This window comes from Nilaparvata lugens, unplaced genomic scaffold, assembly GCF_014356525.2.
Source record: "Nilaparvata lugens isolate BPH unplaced genomic scaffold, ASM1435652v1 scaffold6478, whole genome shotgun sequence".
NCBI lineage: Eukaryota > Metazoa > Arthropoda > Insecta > Hemiptera > Delphacidae > Nilaparvata > Nilaparvata lugens.
This window is the reverse complement of record NW_024092230.1, coordinates 4,862-16,259: the sequence shown is the minus strand read 5'-3', so window position 1 is coordinate 16,259 and position 11,398 is coordinate 4,862. Positions and strand designations below refer to the sequence as shown.

The following is an 11,398-nucleotide window of genomic DNA, read 5'->3' as shown; positions in this document are numbered from 1 at the left end:
ATGGTAAAATCGAAAAAGCTAAAAAAGCAATGAAAACGTTAAAAAGTCAGATTTTGTATTCAGAAGACCGTAATGCTCCCTTGAATCCTTACACTCTCCTTCCTATTATAAGTACTTGGTTGTAATGCAAGATAAGTATACAGTATTTCGTATTGATTCTCTACGTTTGCACGGTTGAAGTAAAACTTTCTGTTCAAGATAGCCTAACTGTGTAAGATCTACTGTTTTCAAAAACTATGATTTACGCTTATAATTTTGGTGACTAGAAATTACTTGAAATTGCGTCGATTCCGATAGTTACTAAAGTCATGCTAGAACATTCGGGATAGACGACAACACTGCTCAACTTGTGTTCAGTTATTTGTGTGACTGCCTTATGTGTGACAACCTGCATTCAAGCAATGTTGACTAACGTGATCCATTTACAGTAGTTATTGATATATTTGTAAATGTCACACATCCATTTAAGTAATGTTGACAAACGTGAATCGGTTTGATTAGCGCTATTTACCATGATATGATACTCCTCAAAGTCTTGAATGGGCTCACTGACGATGCTCTTTATCGAGTTCATGGGAATTTTGTCAGTCCGCTCCTTGGTGCCAATCCACAGCTGATCAAGCTCCAACTTGAAGGTCAGTCTCACTTTACCACCCGACTTGTTCAGCATTCCAGACAACGGAAAAGGCGGCAAGGTCTCCTGTTAAACACAACAAACCATAAATAAAACTTACTCCCATCAAACTTGAAACCGTAATAATTTCCGTCAACGGCAATATTCAATTAATACCTATCAATAATAATAAATATTATTGAAGCATTACACATTCAATAATGTATACCTCCCTTCCCGTAGGGGATTATCTTCCGATAATAAGAGTAATTAATAGGGGATTATTCATATTTTAAATCTAATTAATTTGTGTTCAGTTATTTGTGTGACTGCCTTATGTGTGACAACCTGCATTCAAGCAATGTTGACTAACGTGATCCATTTACAGTAGTTATTGAAATATATTGGCGAAATCTTAATCACGTTGTTAACCAACAAAAATACGAACATTTTTCAAAAATTATATTGACATAGGTATTTTCACGATATTCTTCCTTTTAAGGAACTGAAATTGACAAATGAATAATATGGAAAAATCAAATTATAGAAAATAAAAATATTTCTATCATGAGAAGTTTTGTAAACCACAAGACCTAGCTAATGTAACTACTGCTATTATCTCACCTTATATTCATAATGTTTCACTATGCATCATTCATTTCATTTCATTCATTTATTGTATAAAATACTATAATCATAATACAATTATGACATTGGAGGAAAAACTAGGCTGAGCCTGTACTATTTCTCTCCAAAAATTTTGATAAAATGTTAATGTTGTCCAAAAGATAAGGTTATGTAATCTCACACTGCTTCGTCGCTTGATTTTTGGTCCAGGAATGATGATTTAAAATTTTGAATTTTGAAGGTTGATTTTATACTCTAATTAAATCACAGAATGTATCACAATAAATTGAAAACTTGAGAAATATTGCACTTATTTAAAAATTTGAATACAGAATCAAAAACCTACTCACTATTTGTTATTTTGAATAACTTGTATGTCATTTAAATATAATAATGAATTTATTGTGCACTCTTTTCCGTATAAAATTATTGTTATGAATTTATTGGAAAACTAACCTCATTTAGTCAACATGTTTTTAAAATATGTCAAAGGAGCACAGCCTCATAGATTATTCACCTGTCAATAGACGAGAAGAATGTTCTTTATTTTTCATATTTGAATTTATAAAATATCTTGAAGATGTTGAATTGGAAAATATTGAAAGACAACATGCAATAAAATAAATAAATTAAAGTTGTGTTTACTCACCGGTATATAGTAGTTGCATTGTGGTTATAAGCAGACAATCACCTGTCAAGCGCTTATCTTGTACGTTATTATCAAAAATAAGCCTCCCTTACTATTGCCGTATTTTCTGTTGTGGAATTAAAATTTATTTATTGAAATTATTTTTCATTTCCTCGCTCTTCACATCACTGTATCACATGGCTTGTGCCAATGTGATCGTAGGCCAGTGATTCTTGTAATCACCACGTGAATGTGATGTCTGATAAGGGAGAAGCTAGCTCCATACGGTATGTTTTAGTGATGAGAGGTTCGACTTTTGTTTGTATTAAAAAATATCCCCGTTTCAAATTTATGTAAATTACTGATTTTGAATCACTGTATCTGGGAACTACTTTCTTTATTTGTAAACGTCATCGTGACGGAAGCAATTTTTAATTTAATCAACCAATCAGAAGCCCGGATTTATTTATTCAAGGGTGTATGAATTTAAGTATTTTCGAGAATAACCACTTTTTCCAGATGATCGTCTAGCGGTAAACAACCATGGTTGAATGTTCCCTGTTTTAATTGTTTTAAATGTTAAAGTAAATGTCCTAAATAACTGTAAATCAGCACCAAGTACCGTTTCTTATACATTTTTAATTAACTACATAGTAAAGTGGAATATAAAAAATTAAAACGTCACCGAACTTGGCCGCCGACACCCTGCCTGTGCCACACCGTGAGCGGTCCATATCCGAGGTCCAGTCAATTTTAATCCGAGGGCATCGAGTGAGTAATTCCATTTCAACATTTTGTATTGGGCACAGTGCAGTGCATCGATAAAATATAACAAAGCGCTAACGACGATTAATTGAAACTGCGAGTCTCCGACAATACATGAAACTTGTATTAATTGTAATCTCATTTGTTGCTTTCCACGCCAGCCCCCTGAGTCTCAGTCGCTGAAGGCTAGTAATTAACTTATTTATCAAATCTCTGCAATTCAATATCTGGCCTTTGTTGAATCAAATATCCAGCTAAAAACTTTAAATATAGTAACTCTTCAAAGTACCATCAGAGTGTTGAATGTGTTGTACACGTTAGACTACTGTGATTTTCTTGTATAAAGTGTGGATTTTTTGTGCGCAATATATTTACAGTTTATTATCAACTTATAGCAATTCATTTTATCCCGTGTTTGGCAAACTCACAAGGTACAGTTATAAGTCGAGCAAAGGCCTCCCTGAACTATATTCTTGGCTGTGGGAGTCAACCGGAAGTGTTGAGCTTATTGATATATTCGCAAGCGCCATTGGTTCTCACTAAACAGATTGTCTCTGAATGAGGCAAAAACCCAAAGTATATTGTTCTCTCTATCTGATGTCAGTGAGTATTTGCAGCCGGTCCGACTATTGGGGTTCACTCTTGATGCCAAGTTACTCTGGGAACCTCATATAGACATGGTGTGCTCCAGTCTCAGCAGCATTGTCTATCTACTGAGAAGGCTGATGTCTGAACTGCCAATTTCGGTGGTCAGACAGGCCTATTTTGCTTTTTTTCATTCGAGGATGAGTTATGGTTTGAAATTGTGGGGTCATGCATCTAGCACTTCTAAAGTTCTGTTAATTCAGAAGAGAGCGGTCCGGGTGATTTCTGGGGCGGGCTATCTAGATCACTGTAACCCCCTTCTATCTAAGAATGGCATTCTATCCGTCATTAATGAGTTTATCTATCAATGTTTGAAGGATATACATCAGATGCAGGATAGGCTACCAAAGAGCAATGACATTCACAGTCACTTCACAAGAAACCGTGAGAGTATATATATACCAAGATGCAGACTTGAAAAGTCCAAGTCGAGCTACCCTGTGATAGGTTACAAATTCCATAACTTGCTACCAACTCAAGTTAGATCCTTGCCGAATAAACGTTTTCTCCAAGTACTTAGATCCTGGTTGATTGTGAATCAATTTTACTCAGTAGAGGAATTCATTACTGCTGATCACAACACCCTAGTCAATTTAATATAATGCTTTTTTTTGTCTATTGATACCCAAGTACAGGAGACTAAATTATCTGATCTAATTGTAAATTTGCTTTTACTGATCTGTTTTATTTTATTTATTATTGTCTATTGTATGTATTGTATCTGTGCAATTTATTGTATGTTTCTCTAATGTGAATTGTGACTTGGCTATATGTAACTTCTATGTTCAACTGGCCCAATAAAAACTTGAAACTTGAAACATGTTACACCACCTTCCATCATCCGTGATTGAATATTATTTTGATATTTTTATTGAGTTCTATGAGGACAGTGTAATTGAGTCGAAAGGAGAGTATAACCACCTCCCAGACTGATTACTCCAGACTCATTTACTCTTTCTTTATATTGACCTTCCTGCTCCCGGGCGGAGACGTACCTCAAACAACTTGGAGATCATTACTAGAGGGTAACCCCCCCCCCCCCAGGAAGTTCATTACAGTATTAATGTTACAGATAAACAATTTTCACCAACATAACATAATATAACATTACTCGATATTATTATTATATCAATATAACGATTTCCCTTATCGGCACAAATAGTTAAACCTACCTGACCTTCAAAAACAAAAAATAATTAAACAAACAGGAGAGTCGATGAAATGGTCGATATTTATAAATATCTCTTCAACAGGAAAGTACCCTTAAACCTAGTTTATACAGAGGTAAAATATTGTACTGTAATTGTGCAATAAATTTCTCTAATATCGCAGGCCTTAATTAACAGGTAAACTGAATCTCAACTTTAAGCAATACAAAATAATTATATCAATGTAACCTGTGTTAAAATTCGAAGTTAGTTACATTGTTTGAAACTAAATTTTCAGTTCAAGTGGAAAAAGACAAAATTATTGAGAAACATATTGATTGGAATTATATAAAGTTGAAACATAACAATTTCTTGAGTGATCCGTGGTCTAGTGGATATAGAGCATGAGTAACAGCCTTAGTGTCCCGGGTTCAAATCCGGATATGAAAAACATTTTGTAGCAGGTCTCTCCCATTTTATCGGATGGGTACGTTGAACTTTCGGTCCCGGTTGAAGAATGGACAGTTGTGTAAGACCCACTGACGGCTCAAATTATGTATTCAGGCGAGATGAGACCTTCCCGCAAGGGACTCCCCACTAACAAATGCCATACGAATTTACATTACTAGGCTAAGTGATATCTTAAGCCTACATGAGTATTCAGCAGATAGTAAAACTAAATAAAATGTATTGGTAAATTTTTCATTAGATTCGGGAAAAACGTTCAAGATTCACCTTATTTTTCTCTCCCAATTATTTCAATTTTGAGTATTACTTGTAAAAATGAAGAATAAAAAGGACCCATACTTTTGTGTTGATGATCCCCGGCATCGCATCCTCAGGTACTCCTTTATCAAGAACTTTTCTGTGAATTTTCTGTTTGCAGAATGGTTCTTTTGTAGCCACAGCACTTGCCTTGTCATCTGCTGCCTCCTGAAAACATTATTTTTCATCAATTTTTATCAACAACTAACAATATTCTTTTATTTTCTATTTATTCAGCTACTGATGGAACAATTCTAGTCTTCAACAATAGAAAATAATGATAATCTTCAATAAAATAATAGACATAATTCAAGTTTTCTACTATTTCAAGCCGAATCCTTTAATACTAAAATAATAATATAAGTTACAGTTACACTTGAATAATAACTTTCAATAATTAATCTAATTGAAAATTTTCCATAAATTCGGAAAAATGTCAAGGTTTTTAATAAATAATAGGGATTCCTCATCTATTTTGGACAGTATTAGTGAGTCATGCTTGATGCTTTCCTATAATGATTTTTTATGATTTGTGTAGCCTATTATTACATGAATAAGTAAATGAATCAATAACTAACTTGAGAAAGAAAATTGGGTGGGGTAAATAGAACAATGAGTTGTGAATCACAACTCGAAAGGTAATCAAGCAGTAGTTTTGAGACCAGTTCTGTAGTTTTCTAGCAATAGATAGTATTGAAATAAAAACGTTATTTATATAGTGGAATAACGCTTGATTCGACTTGACTCTCAAATCTGAGTAATTGAATAGGCTAGTTTTGAAATGAGGACCTGTGAAACTGAAAATAACTGTAAGTGGAACTAGTATTGCTGGCAGGAAGTCTAGTTAATGAACAAATAAAATACTTCCAAGAGCTCTACTACATAGTAAATCGTCATAGGCCTAAATATTTGACCAACTATTATCAAAGATCGTTGATGGAAGATTTGAATAGATATATGAGCATATACATGACTGTAATGGGACCCCAAAACCGGGTATTCCCTATCATCAATGTATTACAACATAACCTATCATTCAAAATCCCCTAGTGCTTAGTAATTTCTCAACAATTTTAACAGCGCTTATTATGAACTAAACATGTTTTTTGGCCCTACTTTTCATGGAAAACTTATTGGTTGACTTACTTGAGGATCTGGAACCGAAACAGCTATCACATCTTCAAGTTTTGAGCCGACCACCATAATTTTAGCACCTTTTACAACGCCTAGTTCTCGCAAAATCCTTTCATCTTTTGCAAGACCCTTTATCATAACTTTCTGCAACGAGTGTGGTACATCTGTTTGGGGATAGAAAAATAGTTAATTTCACAAATTGCAAACTTAGAAGCCTAAATTTAAATAGAAAAATAATTTCATTATAATATTCTTAGATTTATAGCATTTATTTGATAGCATCCGAAATGATCAAACAATTAAATCAACAAAAATTGAAACCTAGTTAGTAGCTCGCTTATCTCGGGCGTAAAGTTATTTTTTAACCTGTTGCACAGCCTTAAGAACCTATGAACATGTCTTGAATCTACTTACACGGTTTAGAGTATTGCGCTAAGCTCCTAAATGCCGTTTTTACATGAAAGTTGTCGGCCGACAGATATTTTGTCGTTGAAATAAAATCAACGCTCCACTCATGTCGACCGATATCCGGCCAACATCGTTATGTCATCGAGAGTTTCAAACATGACTTAGTTTGAGGTTGGGTAGTATGGCACTTGTTTTCCAGTAACAAGTTACAAGTAAAATGATTGGGGATAGGAATATGACGTTTTAAGTGTAATAATGATGATAATAAAATGAAGTGTAATAGGGAGGCCTATGAAATAATACTGGAGGAAATTGGAATGCGAGAATCGGTTTACTAGATAAATGTAGAAGAATTGCCAGAAGAGGTGGAACTGAGCGGTGAGAGGCTTACAGGATCTGGTATGAGATTCTCGAGGTCCAAAGCTAGTTGAATTGATGGAGACAATGAAATGAGAACTTCAAAGACTTTCAGCGTGTTGATTCTCCAATAAAATAAGATGTAGTTTTTTCATATTTTTACATCTATTTAAAATAAGAACAATTTTAGAATGTGCAGAGTGATTCAAATTCTTAGAAAACTTATATTTAAACAATTTTAAATAAATAGGCTAGATATTCAAGATTGCTTAGCACATAAGCACATTACTTCATACTTCTCTCTTATTTTAGAATTACAGTTATATATCTTCAATTTTCAATGTTGTCTACATTGATTACTGTAAATATACTAATAATATATTATCCTCTTTGTATGGTTTTAAAGCAAATAGAAACATTCATGCAATCTGATAATAGTTATTAAAGCCCTGGTGTGTGGTAAGGTTTCAACGGTATCGGCCAACAAATGTCGTCGTAAAATCCTAAATTATACATTTAGTTTAGATTTATACTAATCGGAGTGTGAGAGAAAGACCGATATCTTGCAGACACGACATCCAGAAGAGTACGTGTTAAAATGCAAGACTTTTGCAAAGATTAGGCTTTTGGTCAACTTTAGGTACAAAAATAATAGAAACAGTATTAAAAAGAAACTTACTTATAACATTTGTAAATGTTTCTTTAATTGTCCAACATTTTCGTCCAAGCAAAATTTTATTTCAATTTGCTCTTGTTATAAATAATTGTTAAATCGACTAGCTCCGAAGTGGTTGAGTACTTTTTTGTGAATCTGGATCTGGAGTACTACTAATAAGTCTGGTGCAATCCATCTCACCGTTTTCTTTCTCTCCAGCATCTGAAAATTGGATTAGTAAGACACTATTATAAGCTAATAACATTAGAAAGGTAGTACATGACACATGTAAAACTGGGGATTCAAGTCATATGTAACAGATAAAACACATATTTTGCAAAAATAATAGTTTTTAATTATACCAAAGTTTCTTTTTATGACATGGCTTATTTCAAACAGTTTAACCTAAAAAGTAAATACAAAGAGTTGGCATAAATATTGTAATGATTTCAAACTAAAAGTATTATATTACCTTGACAATCCATTTTGAATAACTGCTTATACCATTTAAAGTGTTTACAAAATTTAAATAACTTATAAGATATTAGATTTTTAACAAAAGATTAAATTTCAACAAAATCACTATTATTTTTGTATAAACTTGATTTGTTTGCTTTGCTTCTTGAAACTGCAATGCACTCTGCAGTCAGATTCCTCATCTACTGTTTATCTGAGCCGCAGAGAATCATCCTTCTTTTTCAGTAGCCTACTGAGGAATTCAAATTCTCACAAAAGGAGATTGCTCGATTTGAAAATCAATTTCTAACGTCCTCGATAGCTTGCTGTATTATAGTAAGGTTTACGTTATAATGGTAGAATTTGATTAAAATTCTTAGGCTATGATACATTAAGTTATAATCATTCAACAAAGCAGATATTGCTGCTCTTAGTGCCGGTTCCACGAGAACCAGTGTAGCCATCTTTTCAAACACCTTTTTTGATTGGTTCTCATGGAATTAATCAAGGTTAAAATTTAACCGGATTTTGTGCAACCGGGCCTTATATTTTTCCAAATTGTTGAGAATCTACAATGTAGATTTGTAACTAATTAACTAAGTATTCAATCTCAATTGAGAAAATACAGGTCATGACACAATCCCGTGATGCATTGCAAAATCGCCATTTTATGGGGTTCTAGCAACGAGCTAGAACCCATATGGCAAAAACGCGTCCACACGTACAGTCAATGCTCACCCGAGGCGCCTTTGAGCACCAAAATACCGACAGGGTTCGGTTCGCCCACATGCCTCAGCGAACAGTGTCCAGACGTGCGAATGCAAGCCCATACATGTTAACGGTGTAGCCCAACGTTTTAAACGGTGTACACACGTACGTTTGCCTCGGGTGAGCATACGTGTATGGCTTGCATTCGCACGTCTGGACCACTGTCGCTGAGGCATGTGGGCGAACCGGAACCCTGTCGGTATTTTGGCGTGCTCAAAGGCGCTCGGGCGAGCATTGAATGTACGTGTGGACGCGTTTTTGCCATACGGGTGAGGCAAAACGTAAACATTGAAGGCGTCATAACCTAATTCCAATGAATTAGGTTAATGAATGACAAATCAAATTGTGATCCAATAACTAATTGTGAGTTGTAGGATTTTTGTGATTTTGTAGGATATGTGGATTATCAATATTTAAATAGAAACATGCATGGAGTATATAATTTTTATCATGATTAACAAATTTAGAACTGCATAATTTAAGTAAAAATAGCTTCTCTACAGGGTTCCTACAAAAAAGGAATCGTTTGTTGAGTTTTATTTTCGATTTTACAATTTTCAATGATTACAAGTCATTGAAATAAATGATACAGCTGCATTTTGTTATAATTATCTTCAATGATGGAATGCCGCCATTGTGTCATGATGTGGAAAATTTACATCTATCCAGTGAACTCTAAACTACTGGAATGGACTAGCAACACAAAAAAAGTGAGGCAGCTGGTAAAGATAGGCAACCCACATTGCTGTGGGATTCGTTCATTTTGTTACGCATTGGCTCTTATGGGAGAATGCATTGCACAGTCTCAATTTCTATTTTATTTCTATATTGTATGTCTTATTCCACGGAAGCGTTATTTTTCCTTTATTAAGCAGTTCATTGTTAACTTAAAAATAATGAAATAGGTTGAAGATTAATAAAGAAAAGAATTTTTTTATTTGTGACTGCAGTAGTTTAGTATTGTCAACTTTTCACAAGCATGGGAATAACTTTGGCCAGATTTAAGAGAAGCGTATTATTTATTTATTTTATTTACTTAACAAGACAAATATAAACTGTCATGAAATGATTGGGAATGAAAAAACAGGCTCATAGTCCAATCTCATATTTTTCACAATAAATAGGTAAATAAAATAAATTATGATGATTCAATAACACAGGATTATTAAATTATGTAATGATAGCAATATACTAGGTATTCTGATAACATTTCAAATCAGTGTGGGAGTTTCAGAAATGATGCAAAGCAGCCCACTACCGAGAGGACTGTGGTATCCGGTTTGTTGATGAGACAATGGTGCTATGAATTTCATGTGTGAGCAGCTTAAAATAAATTTTATAGATAATACAAAGGATCTGAAAAAGAAACACCTGAGTTGGGATGGATTACATTTGAACAAAGAAGGAACACATGTACTGGCCGACAGTATAGTAAGAGTTATGGAACCGAAAAAGATGCCACTGAAAAAAACTTCCAAGCTAGACCCAGCTACAGTATGGCAGTCCGGCGTGATTCATTGTAGCCACAAACAGCATTGAACCACACTCCACATACCAAGGAACACAGAAAAAATCAACAATCCTTCAAACAGACTTGCAATAGGAAAAATAAGTCACTCACCATCTACCACTTGAATCTACAAAGGGGATTGCAATCAAAACTGCCAAGTGAATCCTTTTCTCTAATGCTATACTAGTAAATCCAGAGAGGGAGGTCAATGATCTAAGTTCTTTTACATTTTTTATCTGCAATATCGTACAAGCATTTCCAAAGTTCATCGGAATTTTGTGAATCCTTCACTCTACATCTATACTGACAGATTGAAGTGATCCTTCACTCTACATCTATACTGACAGATTAAAGTGAATCCTTCACTCTACATCTATACTGACAGACTGAAGTGAATTCTTCACTCTACATCTAATGCTATACTGTCAGATTAAAGTGAATCCTTTTCTCTATTGCTATGCTGTACTAGTGAATCCTTTTCTCTAATGCTATACTAGTGAATCCAGAGAGAGAGGTCAATGATCTAAGTTCTTTTACATTTTTTATCTGCAATATCGTACAAGCATTTCCTAAGTTCATCAGAATTTTTAACAACAGATAATGACGAATCATTTGTACAATCATAATGTAGATGTCCGCTGTCTAGTATATCGAGCAGTTCGAATATTTCAGATAAAATTGGAAAGTGTACATTTTCTGTTTTTGTTAATGGTAAATCAACATCTTGACATCCTGTTGAAAATTTAATATTCTTAGCAATTGAATCAAATTCGTTAAATGAAATTCCCATCAAGAGACGAGTTAATTTTTTGAATTTGAAAAACCATAACACTGCATGTTAACGGCTTCCCACATGTTTGTGTCTCTGAAATTGATGAGATGCACGTGTTGTAGGGCTCGTGCCTCGATAAAAAGATTG

At 34.1% G+C, this 11,398-nt stretch overlaps 1 protein-coding gene across 1 annotated transcript; it reads right to left on the bottom strand.

The window, feature by feature from the left end:
• Window positions 1–511: 511 nt before the first annotated feature.
• Window positions 512–8,245, bottom strand: LOC120356320 (ubiquitin domain-containing protein UBFD1-like; the record flags this gene model as incomplete). Its single annotated transcript, XM_039445244.1, has 5 exons — window positions 8,218–8,245; window positions 7,947–7,967; window positions 6,338–6,489; window positions 5,234–5,359; window positions 512–700 (listed from the first exon to the last, which is right to left on the bottom strand). Coding segments are annotated over exons 1-5 (501 nt in total), but the record flags the coding sequence as incomplete, so codon positions are not given.
• Window positions 8,246–11,398: the final 3,153 nt, after the last annotated feature.